Raw genomic sequence first — 21413 nt, 5'->3', positions numbered from 1 at the left:
AACTGATGGTGCCACCCTGAACACACTGTGCCACCTCGCTGGCCTCTTTGGGAAGAATCCCAGAAGCTGAGGGCTGAATATGAGGATTAGGAATTGACGGACTTGTTTACTGACAGCAGAGCGTCCAGGACTGGACTCACTCTCAGACACAGCAGCATTCACGTACCCGCTCCTCTCCAGATGGGAAGGATTGCTATTTACTGACACCCAGAGGGCTCACACATCTGCTTAGCCTCCTGCTCCAGAGCCCAGCACAAAGTACAGGTACATACGAAGACGGTCACTCAAGCACCCACTGACAGACTACAGATGCATGCACACACCTGGAGGGTCTCGAGGCCCACAAATTCACACACCTACAAGGTGCTCACATGGGCACACACACACAGGATCCAGAGGCACGCACACAACCTAAAGGGCGATCCCAGGATCTATGGGCACATTACGCACCAAAAAGTCATTCACGCCCTCCCTAGGGATTCATGTACATACGTAGAGGGCGCTCCCAGGGCTCAAGCGCACACATGCACCTAGGTTTTCGCACCAGCACACACCCAGAGGACGCAGACGCACGCCTAGGGGGCGCTCCCAGGGCCCACGCGCACACGCACGCACACACACCCCCTGCCCTGCCTCCCGCCCGCGTCCACCTCCGCCTCCGCCTTCTCGAGGCCGAAGCGCGCCTGTCGCCCTTCCAGGCCCGTGCGGGGCGATCCTGCAGCCTCCAGGCGGCGATCCAGGGCTGCTCGAGGGCTGAGCGGGAGCCCGGAGGCGCGGCCGGCATGGAGGCGCTGCTGCTGAGCGTGGGGTTGCTGCTGGGCGCCTACGTGCTAGTCTATTACAACCTGGTGAAGGGGCCGCCGTGCCGCGGCATCGCCAGCCTGCGGGGCCGCACTGCCGTGGTCACGGGTGAGTGCCGGCTGGCGGGCATGGGGCGGGGAGGCCGGGACGGCGGGGGCGGTGGCCCGCGGGCTCAGCTCGGCTCCCGCCCGCCCTCCGCAGGCGCCAATAGCGGCATCGGGAAGATGACGGCGCTGGAGCTGGCGCGCCGGGGAGCGCGCGTGGTTCTAGCCTGCCGGAGCCGGGAGCGCGGGGAGGCGGCCGCCTTCGACCTCCGCCAGGTGAGGGAGGGCGGGGCCAGGCGGGACCGTGAACAGAGGACAGTCACACCTGGGACACAGGGGTGAGCAGAGCAGCTCGGGGCGGGTTTGGAGGAAACGCAGCCCCTGAAAGGAGAGTGCGGCTCAGTTCGCCAAGTGCAGAAGAGGGGGTGCACAGGTCTTCTGGTCACACAGCAAAAGGGCACCAGACCTGAAGGAATTAATTGCAATTCTAAGACATTTAAGGACCGGTAGAAGTTACATTAATGAAAGAGTCAGAAAGGGAACAGCAGAGGGAACAGCATATGCAAAGGCCCTGAGGCAAATTAATTGGTCTGATTTAAGAAACCGATTAAAAGGTTTAATGAGGCTGGAGCACAGAGTATGAGGAAAAGAGGCAAAATGCAGGGGCTGAACACTCTGAGCCAGGGCCAGGTTCTGAGGGCCCTTACAGACCCTCCTGAGATCAGAATTTATAGAATGGGCAGTAGAGATCCAGTGAAGGGTCCTCCATAGGGTCTGGACTGTCAGAATAGCCTTTTGGAATGAACCCCTTGGTGGCTGTGTGGCGTCTGGTTTGGAGGGGGTAAGAGTGGGTTGGAGGACACCAGTGAGAAGTCTGTTGTAGATTTTAGGGTAAACAATAATGGGCAGAGGGTATGATAATAATAATAATAATAATAATAGCAAGTGCCTATGCACGAGTGCGTGCCAGGCACTGTTCTAAAGATTTTACATATATTAACTCATTTAATCCTCACAATAACTCTGAGATAGGTACTATTATTATTATTCCCACTTTACAGAGAACTAAGGCTCAGAAAGATTAAGCATCTTGCCCAAGGTCTCACTCTAGTAATAGGCAAAGTCAAGATTTGCATCCAGTGTCCACACACTTATCCACTACATTCTAACGCCTAGGGGCAGATCTTAGTAGTAGTAGGAGTTGAACTCTCAGAATTTGGTGCCTGGGGAGAGGGAAGAAGAGAGGGGTGCATATGACAGCCCAGCCCTTGCCACTCCACAGGAGAGTGGGAACAATGAGGTCATCTTCATGGCCTTGGACTTGGCCAGTCTGGCCTCCGTGAGGGCCTTTGCCACTGCCTTCCTGAGCTCTGAGCCACGGCTGGACATCCTCATCCACAATGCCGGTGAGGGGCAGCAGGCCCTGCAGCGGGGTGGTGGGTGGCCAGGGGGCAGTCGACCCCTCCAGCCAGGCTTTGCCAGGGGACATGTGGGAAGGATGCCCCCTACCACCATCTCACATGGGGGACACCGAGGCCTCCAGGAATCCCTCTGGAGCAGTTGCTCACACCTAGCCCCTGCCCCAGGGATCAGTTCCTGTGGCCGAACCCGGGAGCCCTTTAACCTGCTGTTGCGAGTGAACCACATCGGCCCCTTCCTGCTGACACACCTGCTGCTGCCCCGGCTGAAGACATGCGCCCCCAGCCGCGTGGTGGTGGTATCCTCAGCCGCCCACCGTCGAGGCCGCCTCGACTTCACACGCCTGGACCGCCCAGTGGTGGGCTGGCGGCAGGAGCTGCGGGCATATGCCGACAGTAAGCTGGCCAACGTATTGTTTGCCAGGGAGCTCGCCACTCAGCTTGAGGGCACTGGCGTCACCTGCTATGCAGCCCACCCAGGTGAGACTTGGCTCTCTGGCTGCTCTGCTTTGTTTTGATTCCCCCTCTCCCATCCTCGCCCCCATCCCATGCTCCCCCAACCTCTCATTGAGCCACAGAATCTCAGAGTAGGAAGGAAGTCTGGTCCAAGGAGAGAACTGTTCCTTGCCGATCTTGAAGCTAGGCTCTCCTTGTCTGGGTTTTTCCTCTCACACCACAAACTTGGATGCTGACTGCTAGGTAGGGTATGGCAATGAATAAGGCCTAGGTTCTCACCCCAAGGAGCCATCCACATGACTGAACTGACTATAACATGATGATAATGATGGTGTTAGCCAATAATTATTCATTCATTCAGGGAGCATTTACTGAGTACCTACTATGTTCCAGGCATTAATCTCAATGCAGGGGATGTAGCAGTGAGCAAAACAAAGACCTTATCCTTGTAGAGTTTACATTCTACTTTAGAGAAGAGGGAGACAGCTAATAAATAAATATATACAGTGACAGGTGGTGATAAAGTGCTACGGGGAAAGATAAAACAGGGTAAGGGGACTAAGAAATGACAGGGTTGGCACAAGAAAAAGAAAAAAAGAAATGTCAGGGAGTGCTATTTTTATCTATGGCAGTCAAGGAAGATGTATCTGAAAAGGTGACATTTGAGTAGAAGCCTGAAGGAGATGAGAGAATGAGCCATGAGGCTTTCTGAGGAGAAGAGTTAAAGAACAGAGTAAATAGCAAGTGCAAAGGCCCTGAGGCAGAAGTGCCTGGTGTTCTTGAGAAAGAACAGGGAGCCTGGTATGATTGGAACAGAGTGAGAGGGGAGAGAGTGGCAAGAGGTGAGGAACAGAGGTGGGCTGGGTCATCCAGTGTCTGCATTTTGTCTTACAGTCTGAGTGATTTTACTGATGACTAAGACCCATCCCTGCCTTTAGGAAACAGGTTCCAGGATAACAAGATTTGCCCCACCCATATTACCATACTGCATATTAGATAATCATTGCCTAAGGCTCATTAATAACTATAATAGTGACAATAATAATTATAGCTAACCATTATTACACTCCATGTCTCTAATGTCCGAAACAGTGTCTGGTCTACTACAGGTGTTAATAAATGTTTGCTGATTAAACAAAGGAATAGGAAAAAAGATGAGCTAGTAGAAAAGGTGGAGAGAGACAGAATTGTTCCAGGCTGGGGACACAGCATGAGCAAAATCTGGAAGATGAGGATATATAAGGAGTTTGGATGGAGAAGATGAGCTTGCTGTTAGAAACGAGTGAGGTCACCTTGTCGGGGCCCTAAATACTACCTGGTAAATACTACCTTGGTTTCCCTGGAACTGGACTCTGTTCCCCACTCCCTTCTAGCCCTGTTCTTGCTGCTCTTACCCTGGGCCCTCACCCACTGTCCTCCCGGCTCCTTCCTTCCTTTCTTCCTGTCCACAGGGCCAGTGAACTCGGAGCTGTTCCTGCGCCACGTTCCTGGATGGCTACGCCCACTTTTGCGCCCAGTGGCTTGGCTGGTGCTGCGGGCACCACGAGGGGGTGCCCAGACACCCCTGTACTGCGCTCTGCAGGAGGGCATTGAGCCCCTCAGTGGGAGATACTTTGCCAACTGCCATGTGGAGGAGGTGCCCCCAGCTGCAAGAGACGACCGGGCAGCTCACCGGCTATGGGAGGCCAGCAAAAGGCTAGCCGGGCTTGGGCCTGGGGAGGGTGCCGAATCTGATGAAGATCCCCAGCCTGAGGACCCATCTTCTCCGAGCAGCCCCCACCCTGAGGAGCCCACGGCTGCTGAACTCTACCCCAGCCCTCAGAGTTCACCAGACTTGTCTAAGGTCATGCGCCGAATTCTGGTTAAAGCTGAACCTGAGCTCCAAACCTCCTAACCCCCAGGCCGGGAAGCTTTCCAGCGCACTTGGTGGGCCTTGAAAACCTTAGCTGTGTTCCAGGCCACGCACTGGGCATTGAGAGGGTTGCAATTTTTACCTCCATGGTTACTTTCTGGGGCTTCAAGCTACATCCTGGACAGCTCGTTTCCTGATGGAAGGAAATAAAGGGTAATGATTTCTTCCTGAGAGTGACAGTAACCCCAGATTGAGAGGTGGGGCATAGTGTGCCAGATGCGGCTTCTCAGGAATTTGAATTTCGTATTTTCCAGGCCCTACCCTCAGGAATGCTGATCAGCCCTGGATGAGGGCCTGGGAATTTGTAATCTGATGCACTGCCAACATTGAGAATTACTCAACTGGGCCCTTTTCGACCGTGTAGCTAGGTAGTTACATTATCCCCTTTTTCCAGAGGCGGGATTAGGCAGCCAGGTAAGGGACTCGCCCAAGGTCTCCCAGCTAGTAAGAGCAGGGGCTGAAATTGGAGCCCCGGAGGGCTGACTCCAGGGCCGGCCGCTGTAAGGTGGGTGCTGGGAGGTGAGAAAGGGCAGGGCGGTTGTTATCGAGGCGCCCGGCGGGAGTGGAGGGACGCCTTTGAGGGCTGGGCCCCGCGATGGCGACCCGGTGTCATAAAGCGTGTTGACCGCCGCGGCTTGAGCTCTGGCTGCTTCCCTCGACACGCCGGCCCCGCCTTCCGCCGCCACACTTCCGGCGGGGCCGCGGCCGCGGAGGGACGCGGGCGGGCGGCCGCTGGGGGTGGCGGGATAGGCTGGGCGTGGCCGGCGGTGCGGGCGGGCGCGGAGTGGGCCGGCTGCTGCTGTCCAGGTCTCTGCGGCCCCCGAGGGCCCTCCGTCCCGCCGGCGCCATGGGCAATTGCCACACGGTGGGGCCCAACGAGGCGCTGGTGGTTTCAGGTGAGGGGGCAACGAGGGAGGTGGGTCTGGGACGCCCAGGGCCTGGAGGGTGTTTGGGGCGGGGGCTGTGCCTGGGAGGGCGGGGGCCGGGCTGGGGAGCGAACGGGGAGGGGCCAGGCCGGGGAAGGGCTCCGGGGGTGGGGCCTGAGCCTACGGCGCTCCGGGCCGCACCTGAGACCCCTTCCAGGAGGGACCCCCCCCCCAATACTCCCATTTGCCGTGCTCTGCGCCCTAGGGCATCAGGCCAGGTTCTCCCCCGACCTCCCTCGCCCTGCGTGTTTAACCGTGTTTATTCCCTCCTTTCTCTGCTTCCTCCCCTTGGCAGGATCTCCCCTGTGGCCTAGGGGATCCCGAACTGAAACCTTGGGGTTCCGGGAACAGTCTGGTCGGATGCCAGCGCCTGGGACGGGGGTTGGGTCGCAGGTGCACGTCTGGGGAGGGGCCCTGGACATGAATCCTTGGGCTCTGGGCACAGACCCGTTAATTCCCAGCAGGCTGGGTTTGCTGGGGTTAACTGGCACTGCCCGCCCCAGGGACGCGGGTGCGGCCTCTACAGAAACATGGCTCTGTGTTGCTCTGGTTGCAAAATGCTGCAGACTCCAGAATTTCTGTGAGCTTAGGTGGGGCTGGGGGACTGCAGTATTGCGGAGGGGAGAGATATCTTGCCTTAAGGCTGCTCTTTAAATTGTATATTTGGGTATCTTGGGAAGTGGCAGAAGCCTTTCAAGCCACCAATTCGTGCAGCCCCTGGCGCGGGTGCTGGGGAGAGGCTGTGTTTCCTGACAGCTTGGAGGCCTGTAGCTGCAGGAATCCTTCATATCTTCCCACTGTCAGTGTGGCTTCTCCGCCTGTGCAGAGTTGTTAGGGCCGGCTGCAGAATGAACAGGAGAGGGTGGGCTGGGCCAGGGCTTGTAGCTGCCCACCTTTGAGAGGTGTGATGAATCCATTGGGAACTTTCACCCCAGAACATGGCCTCTGTCTCAGTTTGGATCTCAAAATCCATCTCTCCCCTGGGATGGGAAATCCCCAGTCTCCCTAACTAGCACCTTACTCCAGTGGGGGAATTAAGATTCTTCACTTCCCTAGGGCTTCCCTGGGGTCCAGTGGTTAGGACTCCATGCTTCCACTGCAGGGGGCCCGAGTTCGATCCCTGGTCGGGGAACTAAGATCCTTCACTTCCCTGAAAACCAGAAAAGATAGCCTTGGGGTCACCAGGGAGACCCCCAGAGAGCACTGAGGCCAAACCTGCTCCTCTATAAGAACTGGGCCAGTCTCCCAGCCACCACTCCTAAAGAAGGTTTTTAGAAACCCGAATCTGCATCGCACTTGGTTTTTCTTGTGGGATTTCTCTCTAGAAACCTGGACGCTGGGCTGAGGAGACAAAAGCTCCAGTCCCGTCTTTGTGGAGATCCTTGAGACTGAGGGGCAAGAGGAACCCCTGAGATGGACTGCTCTGTGCCTTCTGGTTGCCAGGAACCTGGTCCTCTGGCCAGAGGCCAAGGCAGTGCTAGCTTCGAAGCTGTTTTAGGGGTGCGGAGAGGAGGCCGCGCTGAGAATTAAGAGAACTGGAGTCAAGGGAGGGTGGAAGAGAAGAGAGAGAGAGAGAGAATGCCCAGCATAATATTACCTTGGGATTTGAGATGATCCAGCTGAGCTGTGGCTCTCTCTAGCACGTGGACTCCCAGCCCTGCGCCGCCCCCGCCCCCATTACTTGGGCCTGCATCTAAGTCCAGGGGCATCTCACACAGCCTACTTTCAGAAGGAGGATGTTGATATATTTCATGATCATCTTTTCCACTTGAAAAGTCTGGAGGTTCTTCTTCTTGTGTAACCCCCCTCCTTCATTCTGTAATGTAAAATTTTTTCCTCTGTTTCTGCTTTTGGGAGTTTAAAAGGGGAATCCAAATACCATACACCTTTCTGTCTCCTCTACAGTAGGTCAGAAGTTCTTAACCTGGAGTTTGTGGATAGAATTTAGAGGTCTTTGCATTTGGATGAGGGGAGAATAGTACATTTTTATTCACACTAACCTAAATTGATATTTAGCGTTTCTTACGATTATTAACGTCAGCAACAATCCATGATAGTATTAGCAGATATTTTCCTACCGTACTGCCTTTGTTGCAGGTACCGTAAAAACCATTCATGCTCATCACTACTTTGAAATTAAGCCAGTTATTAAATCTACCACTAGATCTTATTATTTAATGTATTACACAGAGCACATATTACTATATCACACATTTGGTTGTTTTAACATTTTGATAACTTTAATTTGTTTCTTCTGTATCTTATTTTATGCATTTTATGAACATTTGGCCATTGCCAGACTACTAAGGGGGATTTCGACTCAAGAAATCCCCCTCATATGGGAGTTCCCTGGTGGTCTACTGGTTAGGATTTGGCGCTTTCACTGCTATGGCCCGGGTTCAGTCCCTGGTCAGGGAACTGAAACCCCACAAGTCGTGCAGCACCGCCAAAAAAAAAAAAAAATCCCGCTTGTAGAGTTGTAGATGGTCTTCTTGACTAGTAGGAAGAAAAGGGTGGAAGAGGGGCAGGAAGGGAAAGAGAGGGCGGACTGGCGCCTGTGTTTGGGGAGGGCTAAGAGTAGGACGGAGGTCATCATGGGATATTTTGTGATTTTTCAGCTTGGTTGAGGACAGAGCAAAGGAAAGCAGATTGAGTTAGAAAAAGTGAGCTAACATTAGGAGAAACTTCCAGGTCTGGAGACAGTGAGAACTGGGGAGGTCAAGGAGGGGCCACCTAAGCGTCCTCTTTTGGGAGTGGTGCTCAATGTGACCAGGAAGCTGGGGGGAGGAAGATGCCTTCCAGGGGAGGAGGCTGCTGGGGGCGGGACAGCCTGGCAGTCCCAGCTTCCTGTTGTTGCTACCCCTGGGAACCTGGCCATGTTGCCCTTGGCCGAGGCCCAGCTTGAGCTGTGGCAGCCTGCTCCCAAGGTCAGAGAATGAGTTAAAGGGTGGACACCCACCCTGGGCTCCCCCGCCCCCATCCCGCCCCGCACCACTATCACCACCCCTCCCACAGCACACTGGGAAGTCCCCGGGGTGGGGGGGACGAGGAACGAGGAAGTGATGACTACTCTAGAAGTTATCCCCCCACGTGAACCCCTAGGTCTGGCCTGGGTCACTGCAGGAGGCTACCACAGCAAGGAAGCTGTGCCCCAGCCCCGACCAGGCCAGAAGAAGTGGAACAAGCTGTGGTTTTGGACCCTCTTCCAGTTTCACTGGATCCCGAGGTGGTTTGGGTTTCAAATTGACTGCTTGTCCGTAGAGGCTTCCCTTACCCCATCCCCAGGGCGGAGAAGCCTGCAGCGGCTTACCTTGAGCAGCAGCCCTGAGGACATGTATCTCCAGAGACCTAAGACCTCTTCCTGCCCCTGTGCACGTTGCAGGGCTGCTCCTGGTCCCTGGGCCTCTGGCTCGGCTGCTTGCACCCTGTGCATAGAGCAGACCAGGAAACAGGGTTGGCCGCTCAGTGGGCAGTGCCAGACACCGGCTCTCTGACTTGGCAGGCCCGCCGCTCTTGTGGGGTCCTTGCTCCTTTGCCTCCGCCTGTTTAAAACTTGTCTCTGGTTCGCGGTTCTCTCTGTTGTCTCTGCTCGGTTGTCGGCCTGACCACCCACCCAAACCCAGGCTCTAGACCTGCACTGTCCGATATGGTAGCCACAAGCCACAGGTGGCCACTTAAATTTAAGTTAATTAAATTAAAATTCAGTTCTTTGGTTATACCAGCCACATTTCAAGTGCTCAGTAACAAATGTCCCTAGTAGGTGCTTTGTTGCACAGCACAGCTGGGGAGCATTTCTACTCTCGAAGGAAGTTATCTTGGACAAGACTACTCTAGAAGTTATCCCCCCACGTGAACCCCTAGGTCTGGCCTGGGTCACTGCAAGAGGCTGCTTCTACCCAGCCTCCCTGACCCAGGTATCTTCCTCCCGGTGCAAAGTGGTGTTTCTAAAATGCAAATATAACTGTTGCTCCTTAGCTTAAATGACTCCCCCATCACTCAGACACACACACACACACACACACACACACACACACACACACACACCCCTCCTTGGCCTGATACCTAAGACACTCCATGATCTGCCCTCTGCCCCTCCACCCTGCCTTGTCCCCTCCCAAGGGGCCTGAGAGACACTGTAACCCAGCTATACACTACGCCCTGACCTTTGACCATGGGAGGAACACACCCTAAGGCTTTCCTGAAAACCCGAGTTTGTGAACGAGGAAATGATGACACCCACTGGCTTTTTCCCCATCTCGTTTCCTTTGCATTGTCTGTTTCTGAACATGTCTGCACTGCAAGTGAACAGCCCCTCTTGCTTTTACTGAGTTTTCTTGAACGTGAGTAATTTTGGCATCAGCAGGAGGGTTCGTGACAAGAATTTCAAGAATTGATTTTTCTCATTTCCGTATAGAGAGCATGCCGTATGTGTCCACGGCATGAATCTGGGTCGTGGCCAGGTTCAACATGCTATTTAGTTGATACACAGTTTTTCCAGGAATCACTTCCTTTTTAGGCCTTTTCCCTTTCTCTTTTCCAGTTGGTACCATGAGTTGGCCTCTGTTTTGAGGCCTTGCCTTCCCCATCCACTCCCACAAGAAGAACGAATTCACTCTGAACCCCTGGGAGTAGAGAACCAGCCTCACTGTTGGACATGAGCAAGGCCCCAGCCTTGGCTCAGAGACTCTCTTCCATTAGCCTCCCACCCGCATTCCCTCTGTGACTGCAGTCACTCTGATAACAGGCGAATAGCATAGTACGACCATCATCTCAGGAAAAGGTCCCTCCTAGTCTCACCTCTTTTAAGATAGGAATTTTATCTTCATCTCTGTTTCCCTAGCATGAAAAAATATTTATTTGCTGAATGGATGGTTGAATCAAAGATGGAAGCTTTTCCGTTCACTCTTGCCCACTGACCTCTCATCTGTTCTCTGAAAGCACTTACATTCTGAACTACTCATTGGCTACCCTCCTTTCTATGCAAATTGCCTGTCTACCAAACTAGATCCCAAGGCCCTTAAGGGCATACCTTCCATTTATTTGTAACCTCAGCACCTGGCACCCAGCAGTGGGAGTTGTCAAGTGACAGAGCAGGTGAAGGCCCAGAGCTGCTGTTGGTGGCATGGAGGGTAGACAGACCCAAGAACTGACTGACCAGCAGTGGTTTGCTTTGCTCTCCAGGGGGCTGTTGCGGTTCTGACTATAAACAGTATGTGTTTGGCGGCTGGGCCTGGGCCTGGTGGTGTATCTCCGACACTCAGAGGTAAGGGCCTGGGGGCCAGCAAACCGGGCATCCTGGTGGGCAAGGGAGAAAAGGGTTTCCATCCTTACCCCCTTCACCCCACAGGTCAGCTAGAGCATCTACCACTTGCCACCTTCCACTCTGGGGGGGCGGGACCTCCTAAGAAGCAGATGAAATGGGTTACACAGGGATGCAGGAGGTCTGTCTGTGGGCACCTCCTCCTTGGTGGGTGTGCTCTTTTCCATTGAGGGCATCACTTCTGTCCCAGAGAATTCAAGCAGAATGCTAATGCCCTGATTCTAGCTCAGAGTTATTCACGAAGCCTTAACTACATACACACCTGTTTGGAGTGGGTCTAAGAAGGGAAGAAAGGTTGAAGAGACCCCTTACACATACCCTCACCTGTGCAGGCCCTGGGACAATGCAGGCGGGGGCTAAATGGCAGAGAATGGATATACAGTCTGAAGGGGCTCTGACAGCAGCGTGTTAAAGACAAGGGGTAGGGATCTAAGGAATTGGCTCTGGGGCCGGGCAAGATGGCTCTGGACCTCCTAAATCAGTCTGGAGAGACTTACTCGGGGAAGGGAGGTTTCAGCTCCCCAGAGGGCCCACCGTCAGGCTCTACCTGCTGGCTTTCCCAGAGCCTGCCGCAGGGCTGGACTTGGCCTGGGCCTCTCCTGCCCCCTTACTGCCCACCCAGGAGGAGATAAGGCCCAGCCTCCTCTCCACCAGCACCCCTTCCTGACTATGGGAGATCAGGGGAGAGGCCCAGATTCTTCCAGGCCAGGACCCAGGCAACACAGGCAGCAGAGCTGCGAAAGTGCGGGCATGTTGGCGGGGGTGAGGGTCATCTGAAGGGGAAGCAGTGGAGATTCCAGTGAAATCCCCTTCCTGGATCCCATCCCCACCAGTCAGCAGAGAGAAGCCCCGTGGCTACACTGAGCTGCTAGTGCTTGGGGCTCCAGGGAGTCTGAGGGTGTTGGCTAGTGTCAGGGGCATGGGAAGCATGTCACCACTTTTAAACTTCACTGATTTCTCACTAACCCCCTCCACTGTTCCATCTCTCCCCACACTTGGCCCTGTCTAAGTTGAGGGATCCTGGGGGACTCTTCTGGCCCAAGGCCAAAAGTGTCAGAGAGTAATCGGTATTGGTCACAGCTTCCTCTCAGGCGGATCCTAAGCACTCCTGAGGGGGCCAGTTGGCCTGTCAGAAGCCATGAGGTGCCCTCCCCAGAGACACTGTCACCCCACCCGCCATGCAGTCCTGGGACGACAGAGCATCTTGTCAAGACACCTCGACGTACAGCCATGCCGAGAGAGTTTGCCATTTGCCCAGAGACCTGTCCTGCCCGGGCATCCACTGCTGGGGCAACACCCAGGAGCCCTTTCTCCACATCTGTGGTCCCCCCTCCCTCTTCTTGCTCCAGGGAGCAGACCCTAAGACAGGAGGGTCAAGCTCCTCTGACAGCAGGCTTGGAAGTGAGGGGTGGGGGCCCTTGTCCTCATCCTAGGAAACTGATCTCCCACACCCAGGCTCAGCGTCCTCCCTCTGGTCCCACTTGCTGTGTGGTCTGAGCCTGCAGCCCCTCCCCTTCCTGGGCCCTGTTTGGGGCAGCCCCTTCCCCAGCCCCTAGCCTGCTTGGGGGACATCTCCACAAGCTGGGGCCTTTATTTCCCTAGGCTGGCAGGAGCCTCTCAGGTCAGAGTAGAGGTTTCTAGCCCAGCCTCCCTTTTGAGATACTTTCCACAGCCATCCTACATGTCACCCCCCTTGGTGTCAGCCATTCTTCTCCAGACTCAGGGAAGTCCCTCCTGCTGCACTTTGCTGCCACGTCCTATCCTATCCTGAGGCCCTGATGTGGGCCGCTCTCTCTCCCTTGCCCGAGTGATTCCTCCACCTCTGGCATCTGAGCTGCAGCCTCCCTCCTTCGCTCCCTTCCTCCCTCCCTCCTCCCTCTTTCCTGTCTCCCTCTCTCCTCCTTCCCCAAAAGAGAGCTTGGTGGGTTCCTGTCTGAGCTGGGTCTAGAGTCCTCTCAGACCCAAAGGTGCTATTTTTAGGGTCTCGAGTGAAGGCAGCCTTTGCACATCTGCATGGCTGGAGCCCCCGGGCTGGCACTGCGAGGGTAGAGTTGGGGGGCCCGCATTGCCTACTGCTCCCCGCCCCCCGAGTCTGCCTGCTTCTGCTCCTTCACCTCAGCCTCTCTCCTCCCTTCCTCTGGTCTAAGGCAACCTTCCATGCTGTCCACAGCCTGGCCTCCGCCTGGACCAGCACCCTGCACCCACTCTCACACACGCGGCCCTAGGAAGGCCCAGCTAGGGTGGGCCAGGTAGCTTTGAAGTACTTGGTTTTCTTTGCCATGACTCTGTGCCTGTGCCCAGCTCGGAAATTCCAAAGTGAATGACTCCGCTGTCTCCCAGTTGTCCCTGTGAATATCCTGGCAGGGCACACTTTCTCCCCCAGCCTTCCTTGACACACCCTTCCCCCCAGATCAGAAAATCCAAAAATCTGGGGGGGGCTTTTCTGGCCCTAAATTGCCTTCTTAGTGATGTGAAGCACAGGCCTTGAGGGTTTGTGCCCCGAGCAGGATTCAGTATTTTCTGTGGCTCATTGATCCCCAGAGTGGCCTCCCCCCCGCCCAATTCTGGAAACACAGGTTAGCCTGTGTCCGGAGGGTGGAGCTGAGGCTGTCTGCCAGATTGTGCCAGGAATCTCCTGGGAAAGTGAGGTGGTGGGTAACCCAGGTGCTCTACGCACAGGCCTCCCAACCTCAGGTCACGGGCCCAGGGCATCGGCAGCCTTTTCCTCCGGCCCGGCAGCTCCTCACTGGAAGGGTATGGGGGCTAGAGAAGAGACCCAGAGGCCTCAGGCCAGCAAGGGGGTGTCTCTGTCCCCTTACGGCCCTAGGCTGAGCTGGCAGGGGGGGGGGGGGGAGCTGAAGTGCTAAGGGCAGCCCCGCCCCACCCCCAGGCGTCAGGCTTTGGGTGCTTGTCTGGTAACCACTGTGTGTGTTTGCTGTGTCCCCTCCTACCCCTTCCTGTCCCTACCTCTCCCCACCCCCTGGCTGCTCCTCAGACTGTCTCTGGAGGTTATGACCATCCTGTGTCGCTGTGAGAATATTGAGACGTCGGAGGGGGTCCCGCTATTCGTAACAGGGGTTGCACAGGTAATAACCCACCTGCTTCCCTCCTCTGTGTCTAACCTTCTCTCTTCCTGCCCTGCGGGGCCTGGCAGGCAGGAGCCGATGGACTCCACTCCTGAGAGTGTGCCTCTCTCCCCTCTGCTCCCACCTCTGCTGCGCTGGGTGGCAGGATGGATCCCTATAGATCCCCACCTCCCTTGCCCTTGCTCACTGGGGCTGCTAGCGGGGAAAGGGCGAGGGCTTCTGGAAGCTCTGCCCAAGTCCGCCAGTGGGGGTCCTTGGATGACAAGCCTAAATTGGGAGTAAGTTGAGGCAGGAGACACAGGCCCTTTCGTGACAGAGCTGGGCTGTCTGGGCAGGGAGGGTTCCGTCCTAACGACTCCTACAGAAGTCCTAGTCCTCCAGGCACCACGGAGCCCCGTGCCGGCCCCTCCTCCAGGCTGACACCTCAGTGTCAAGCCCTAGTCCTCCTCCCTGCAAGGCCAGAAGATGGGTCCCATGGGGAGTTCTGTTCACCCCGCCCCTTGACACCCTCCAATTTCCTGCCCCTAATTTGTGTCGAGAGACCTTTGAGCAGATCTCTCTTGTCACCAGACTTCAGCTTCCCCATCCGTGAAATGGGGAGAATTATGCCCTCCCTGTGCCTTGTAGGAATATTGGAAAGGCGAGTAGAACAATATGAGGGCGCTTTGGGATTTTCAGGAAAGAAGTGCTAGAGGAACCCCATCTGTATCATGAACATGACCTCACTTGGAAAAGCAAGTGACCTGCTGTCTCACTCCTCACTGCCACGCAGCCGTAGCTATGAAACCCTTTCTTGAGCAAGGGCGTTTAGCAAGTCCAAGTGCTTTCTTCATGACATGCAAGTCCCCATCCTCATTGCTTCATTCACCAGCTCCCTGCTGAGCACCGTGTCAGCTCCAGGCACTGAGGAGGCAGTGATGAACCTCAGAAAGCCCCTGGCTCCTCAGAGCCTGCATGCTGGCAGGTCCCCAGGCTGGAAGAGACCTACCTGTCACCTTACCCATCCCCTTCCCTCTCATGAAATTGTCTTTCAGCTTCTCAGGCAAAACCCCTGCACCACCACACCCTTCCTCACCCATCGTGTTATCCCTAATGGGGAAGGGGACTGTCCCCATCACACCCACCCCTTGTAGCCACAGGAGGGCAGGCTTCAGGGCAGAGGCCTGAGAAGAAACTCAGAGCACCTTGTGTGGAATGAGTGGGGTCCAGGCCTCTCTCGACCCGCTTCTAGAGCAGCCTCATCTCCCTCCAAACCCACGTTCTACTTGAAACAGCTGCAAATGCCCAGGTCCCTTTTCAGCTGGGTGCTGTGGACCCTTGAGGACTCAGGTTGTCTGGGCAGAACAACTCTTTGTAGGATTAGTGCTCCTTGGCCAGGAAGCTCTAGTGTGACCCCAGCCCTGTCCCCCACTGGCCCACCTGGCCCCAACCCCAGAGGGTGGGCTTCAAGTCCTAGCCTGTTGCCAGGTAGAGGGACCAGGCAGGGCTTCCCTCGCAGGGGACAGACTCCCAGCGTGCCAGGCTACAAGGCAGAGCTTTCTCAGCAGCCTCCTGGGGCATCCCAGGGTGTGAGCAGACCCAGGGAACAGGTGAGGGCCCCTCCCTGGGGGATGTTCAGATGGCATCCCTGGACGGCCCGCACAGCACGGCCTAGAGGACCAGCATTTACGTGCTGTCCCAGGACACACACACAGCTACACCTAGACTCTGCCCACCCCGCCTCCCCCAGCCCAGACTACCCACAACCCATTCTCCTCTGCTTCCCTTTCCCACTCTTCCAGCCAGGCTGACCTGAGCAGAGGACATGTGTGCACGTGGGTAGCGCACTCCACTCCTCCCCGTGAGCCATCTGCACCCCACCCCCCGCCCGCTTTCCCACCCGTCTCCTCCTCACATGCTCCCAGCTCTGACCCCTCGGAGAGTCCTCCCCCGCAGCAGGACCCCTGGCCCGTCCCAGCTGGAGCAGTGAGGTGTCGCACTCTTTCCCCACACCCCAGGCCCTGGGCCCCCAGACCCATGCCCCTGTTTTGCGTTTCTTGGCAGGATTTCCCTAGAGATTATGACGTTGCAGCCCCGCTGCGAGGACGTAGAGACGGCCGAGGGGGTAGCTTTAACTGTGACGGGTGTCGCCCAGGTATAGTAACTCAGCAGCCCCGCGCATGTCCGTTGAGCTGCCTCGTCCCCATGCTGGGGTTTGGGGGGAGGAGGAGAGGACGGCAGCCAGGGGCAGTCTCTCTCCAGCGCCCCTGCCCCCGCTCCCCCTGCCAAGAGAGTGTCGTCGCCACTGGAACACGCTCGGCCTCTTGGCCGCCCAGCAGGACTAACAGACACCCCTTCTTTCCCCAGCGGGCCCGCGGAGGACAGAACCAGTGCTGAGAACTCGTGTCTCACTAACCCCACCCCGTTCTTTGCAGGTGTCAGAAATGCCAAGCCCCAGAATCCAAGCCTTCCCTGTTCCCTGGGTAGGGGGCTGCAGGGTGGGCACCAGAGGGCGAGGCCACGTGAGGCAGGGGAGCTTTGGAGTCAGAGGCTGTGTTATCTTCCCAGCTTGGTGCCTGGCCAAGGGGCTTCCTGCTCTCCAGAAGTCCACACAGGGCAGGTTCAACCATGTTCTAGGCCTCTGGTGAGGGGGTTGTCGGCTTAGTGCCTTGGGAAAGAAAGGCAGGAGGATGCCCACCCTCGGTGGCGGACCCCGGACCCGTCTCCTGCCCTGTCCCGCCTCTCTTTCCTAGTCTGTCTGTCTGTCTGTGCCCCTATTGCTCATTCTCCTTTTTGCAGAGACCTGCAGGCTGAGGGGCAGAGAGCGGACTGCAGGGGTAGTGGGGAGCCCCAGATGCCCAGGAGCGAGGCCGTGGCAGGGCCTGGGGCTGCCAGTGAAGATGCAGTTCCTCATGTCTTCTCCCCACTGGAGGCCTCAGGCAGACTCCACCCCCTCCCAGCCCCTAGGCCTCCAGGTCCTGAGAAGGAGGGGAGGGGTACCGTCACCATCCTCCTGGGTCTGGGGCCTCCGTCTGCCTCCCTCCAGCCTGGCTCAGGCGCCTCTGTGACCACCGGCAGGTGAAAATCATGACCGAGAAGGAGCTCCTGGCCGTGGCCTGCGAGCAGTTCCTGGGCAAGAGTGTGCAGGACATCAAGAACGTCGTCCTGCAGACCCTGGAGGGGCACCTGCGCTCCATCCTCGGTGAGGCCCTGCCCAGCCCAGGGACCCCTCTGCTGCCTTCAAGGAGCCTCACAGTGTCCTCAAGCCATGGCCAGGGAGGGGACAGGGCGGGCAGGGGGTTCTGTCAGTCCCACTGAGAGGCTTCTAGCTGAAAAGCTGATATGTTTTCTGTCAAGTATTTCCTTTCAAAACATGAGGTGACTTGAGTGAAGAGGAGGGCATTGAAGTAGGGGGTGAGCGGCTGCCAGTCTGGTCAGGCACCTGGTGCTGCTTGGGACACTTTTCCTCATCCTGCCTGGATCCTGCAGGAGGAGGCTCAGAGTTAGACGCTGTTAAGAAGAAACCGAGGAAGACCAAGCTCTGACCGCGTGACCCCTGCATACACTCAGACCTCCACCTGCATGCCTCCTCCCTTTCCCAGCTGGCTGGGCCCCTGGGGAGCCAGCCCATGATCCTTCTGCCCTCAGGGACCCTGACAGTGGAGCAGATTTATCAGGACCGGGACCAGTTTGCCAAGCTGGTGCGGGAGGTGGCAGCCCCAGACGTCGGCCGCATGGGCATCGAGATCCTCAGCTTCACCATCAAGGTGCAGTGTGATGGGAAGGCTGTGGCCTCTGCGTCCATCCGGGAGTGCGGAGCTTGGCCAGAGGGGAACCTTTATGCCTCTGACTGTTCCCAGGGATGACTCCCCCTTCCCTCCCCAGGACGTGTATGACAAAGTGGACTATCTGAGCTCCCTGGGCAAGACGCAGACTGCTGTGGTACAGAGAGATGCCGACATCGGAGTGGCCGAGGCTGAGAGGGATGCAGGCATCCGGGTATGTGGGCTTTCCTTCCCAGCCCCAGGGACAGGGAGCTCAGGGGTGGTGGGACCACAGTTGCTCAGGGGACCCTAAGCACCTGCCCCTCCTGCTCCCAGGAAGCCGAGTGCAAGAAGGAGATGCTGGACGTGAAGTTCATGGCAGACACGAAGATCGCCGACTCCAAGCGAGCCTTCGAGCTGCAAAAGTCAGCCTTCAGTGAGGAGGTCAACATCAAGGTGAGAAGCTGTAGGGCATCTCGGGTTGGGGCTCAGGGCCCAGGACTTGGCAGCCAGCCTCTGACATGCTGACCACACTCCCGCCACAGACGGCTGAGGCCCAGCTGGCTTACGAGCTACAAGGGGCCCGTGAGCAGCAGAAGATCCGGCAGGAAGAGATTGAGATTGAGGTTGTGCAGCGCAAGAAGCAGATTGCAGTGGAGGCGCAGGAGATCCTGCGCACAGACAAGGAGCTCATTGCCACAGTGCGCTGCCCCGCCGAGGCCGAGGCCCACCGCATACAGCAGATCGCCGAGGGCGAGAAGTAGGTGCCACTGGTGCCCGGGCTGGGGGATTAGTCCAGCTCCTCTGCCACCCACGCACTCCCTCCACTCCTGACCGAGCTTGGGGGCCCCTTCTCCTCCACCATGAAGTAGGGCTGACCCGCCTCCCCCGTGGGATTGTTGTCAGGAAGACTGAATTAGATGTAGGAGGTTTAAGGCCCTGATATGGTGGTGCCTGGCACAGAGGGCACCTCTGCCTGGTCCCCTCTCTCATTTGCGTCTGGGAGCCAGTGCCCTCTCCTTGGCCAGAGCCAGAAGGCCAGGGCACCCCCCTCTCATGGGTCCCCCATCCCTGACACCTGCCAAAGCAGAGGCTCGGGGTTTGTTAGCCCCCAGGCAAGGCTGGAGGGGTCCCTGGCACTTCCCACTGATCCTGCCCACCTGGGCTCCCCCAGGGTGAAGCAGGTCCTCTTGGCACAGGCAGAGGCTGAGAAGATCCGCAGAATCGGGGAAGCGGAGGCAGCAGTCATCGAGGCGATGGGCAAGGCAGAGGCTGAGCGGATGAAACTCAAGGCTGAGGCCTACCAGAAATATGGGGACGCAGCCAAGATGGCCTTGGTGCTGGAGGCCCTGCCCCAGGTGAGGCTCCCACCCCAGGCTGGGACTGGCTGGGCAAGTGCTGGACTTCTCTGGGCCTGGTCAGCAACACAGCGACAGGCTGGCTGGGAGGGTTAAACTGGGGAGTACTCAGCAGTGGGGAGAGAACCCCGCAACAGGCATAGGCTCATCGCTAACCCACTGGACCATCTGACCATGAATTGCAAATGAAGGCCACCCAGGCTGCACTGGGATTGGGTGAGGTAGAGACGGGAGGGAGAGATGCTGGACAGGGCAGGTGGATGGAGTCTGAGTACCAACCAGCTCTCCTCCCACCCCGCCTCCTAGATTGCTGCCAAAATCTCCGCCCCCCTGACCAAAGTCGATGAGATTGTGGTCCTCAGTGGGGACAACAGCAAGGTGACCTCAGAAGTGAACCGACTGCTGGCCGAGCTGCCTGCCTCTGTGCATGCCCTCACGGGCGTGGACCTGTCTAAGGTGGGTGTCGAGCCATCCGCGGTGGGTTGCTGGGCAGCCCAGTGGACTGGCCCAGGCGGAGCGGTCGGTTGGGGGCCCCGGAGCCAAGGCCTCATGGCATCTCCCATACTTGTAGATACCACTGATCAAGAAGGCCACCGGTGCACAGGTGTGAGGTCCCGAAGGCTCACACCGTTCAGCAGCCAGCGCCCCCTCTTCAGCACCCGTTTTAGTACCACAGGGACAACGGGAACGTTACTGACTCTGGTGCCTTATTCTGTAGGGACCAGGAGTGCTGCGTGTTCAGGCCTCTGGCTGTCTTCCCTTCTCCCCTGTCTCTGTCTGTCTCCGTCCTCTTCTCCTCTACCCCACACCCTCATTTTCACTGCCACATTTGTCTGGTTTGTCTCTTCCGCCCTTATCTCCCTGTACGTTTCTTCCTTTGTCTGTTTGTCTTTTTCTCTCCCCTCTCCTCCCATCCTCTACACACATCATGTAGTTTAAGCTGAAGATGTTTAGTATAATCACTGTCTGTCTGTTGGGGGGTGGCCCTGCTGCTCCTCAGAATCCTGGTGCCTTGAAGTTTTCTGTGCATCTGTCCATTCCCCCTGTGGCCCCAGCCAGAGCTTCAGCATGGGTGCAGGGATTCTGGGTAGGACGGCCACCCTGCCCTCTCCTGGCCTGGTCCCTGCCCCCAGGAAGCCCCCAGCCTCGCCCACTCTGGCCCTTCTCGGCCCAGGTTATCTGTGGCTGCAGGCCCAGGGCCAGCGCCATTCACTAACCCCCTGCCCAGCCCCAGGCCTGCTCTCATACCTTACCTCTTTCTCCCCCGCCCAGGGGCACGGAGGGAAGGCCTCCTGTGTAGAGCAGCTCCCTCAGTTTACTACTGCCTTAGGAGGCCCCTGCTTGTGCTCAGGGAAGTCCCCTTCATGGACATGTCCCTACTAGGTGGAGTGGGGCTTGGTCCCAACTCTGCTAAGCCCTCTGGGATCAGGATCTAGCGCTTCTGGAGACTAGAAAGTGTAGAGACCCTCTTCCTACTAGGGCTGTACTGTCCTGGGTGTCGGGCTGGGCCCTTCCAGTGGGCAAAGCTATGCCACCCTATACAGAATCCAGTGCTGTAGACTGGCCAGACTCCACACCCCTTGTGCCAGCTTTCTTCCTGGCCAGAGTGATTGGGTTCCAGCCGTGGGGAAGCAGCCCAGTCCTCTGTGTCCTTGCTCCCGTGGAGGCAGAAGAGCCCAGGACCCAAGCATCCTGGCAGGGGTGCTGTGGGTGTCCTGTGGTCCCAGTCCCCACCCCTTGCCCTGCCCCAGCCTGTGTAGCTGTTCCTGCATGTGGATGCTGCATGTGTGGTCTGGGGCTTGGATGCCGCACTGCCCCGCTGCCTGTCCCTTCTGGGAAAATAAAGATCTGGTTATGCCCACACCCTGTATTGTGGCTTTTGTGAGGGGAGAGACTGGGAAGCAAGAACCAACCAGGTCCCCCACCCCTACACCCCTTCAGCCTGAAAGCTGCACTTTGCCTGTTCTTCCCCACGCTAGCCACCGGGGGGCATCAGCACCCTGGCCATGCCCCCTTAGCATCCTAGAGCAGGGCCGCCATCGCCCAGGTGCTGAAGCCAGACCTGAGGCCAGGGAGACCTGGCTCCACTGCAGACAGAAGACGGAAGGGGCTGCCATGTTCACTGCACCTCTGTCCATCCTGAGCCTCTCAGTAATGGAGACTGTTTCTCAAGAGCGTGAACGCTGGAGTCAGACTGCTTGGGTTTAAATTTTAGTTCTGTTGTTCATCACCTGTGTAATCTTGGGCAGGTAGCTTCATCTTTCTGGGCTTCAGTATTTGTATTCATTTTACAAATTTAATGCTTCCTATGTGCCAGGAATTGTCCTAGATGCAGGGGAGACTGCAGTG

General features: G+C 57.0%; 2 protein-coding genes across 8 annotated transcripts; both read left to right on the top strand.

Annotated features, from left to right (window-relative positions):
- The first annotated feature begins 667 nt into the window (after window positions 1-667).
- Window positions 668-5182, top strand: DHRS13 (dehydrogenase/reductase 13). 2 transcript variants are annotated; one of them, XR_009499520.1, is made up of 6 exons: window positions 668-909; window positions 1003-1121; window positions 2128-2251; window positions 2432-2743; window positions 4171-4784; window positions 4886-5182. XR_009499520.1 is itself a non-coding variant. In XM_059907246.1 (5 exons), exons 1-5 carry the CDS (start codon window positions 783-785, stop codon window positions 4611-4613), a joined length of 1125 nt encoding a protein of 374 aa, XP_059763229.1. In that variant the 5' UTR covers window positions 668-782; the 3' UTR covers window positions 4614-4804. The 2 variants fall into 2 exon arrangements, 1 of the variants encoding a protein (XP_059763229.1); XM_059907246.1 differs by lacking the exon at window positions 4886-5182 and having other exon boundaries at window positions 4171-4804.
- Window positions 5183-5364: 182 nt separating this feature from the next.
- Window positions 5365-20925, top strand: FLOT2 (flotillin 2). 6 transcript variants are annotated; one of them, XM_059906550.1, is made up of 11 exons: window positions 5365-5527; window positions 10739-10820; window positions 16007-16097; window positions 17021-17144; window positions 17591-17709; window positions 17828-17941; window positions 18043-18162; window positions 18252-18466; window positions 18881-19064; window positions 19371-19520; window positions 19636-20925. In XM_059906550.1, exons 1-11 carry the CDS (start codon window positions 5479-5481, stop codon window positions 19672-19674), a joined length of 1287 nt encoding a protein of 428 aa, XP_059762533.1. In that variant the 5' UTR covers window positions 5365-5478; the 3' UTR covers window positions 19675-20925. The 6 variants fall into 6 exon arrangements, with proteins under 6 accessions (XP_059762533.1, XP_059762534.1, XP_059762536.1 ...); XM_059906551.1 differs by lacking the exon at window positions 16007-16097 and adding an exon at window positions 13873-13963; XM_059906553.1 differs by lacking the exons at window positions 10739-10820; window positions 16007-16097 and adding an exon at window positions 13873-13963 and having other exon boundaries at window positions 5509-5527.
- The last annotated feature ends 488 nt before the right edge of the window (window positions 20926-21413 follow it).

This window comes from Balaenoptera ricei, chromosome 20 (genome assembly GCF_028023285.1).
Source record: "Balaenoptera ricei isolate mBalRic1 chromosome 20, mBalRic1.hap2, whole genome shotgun sequence".
In the NCBI taxonomy this organism is placed as follows: Eukaryota; Metazoa; Chordata; class Mammalia; order Artiodactyla; family Balaenopteridae; genus Balaenoptera; species Balaenoptera ricei.
Note: the sequence above shows the minus strand (reverse complement) of the source record. Positions and strands in the feature narration are given on the sequence as shown.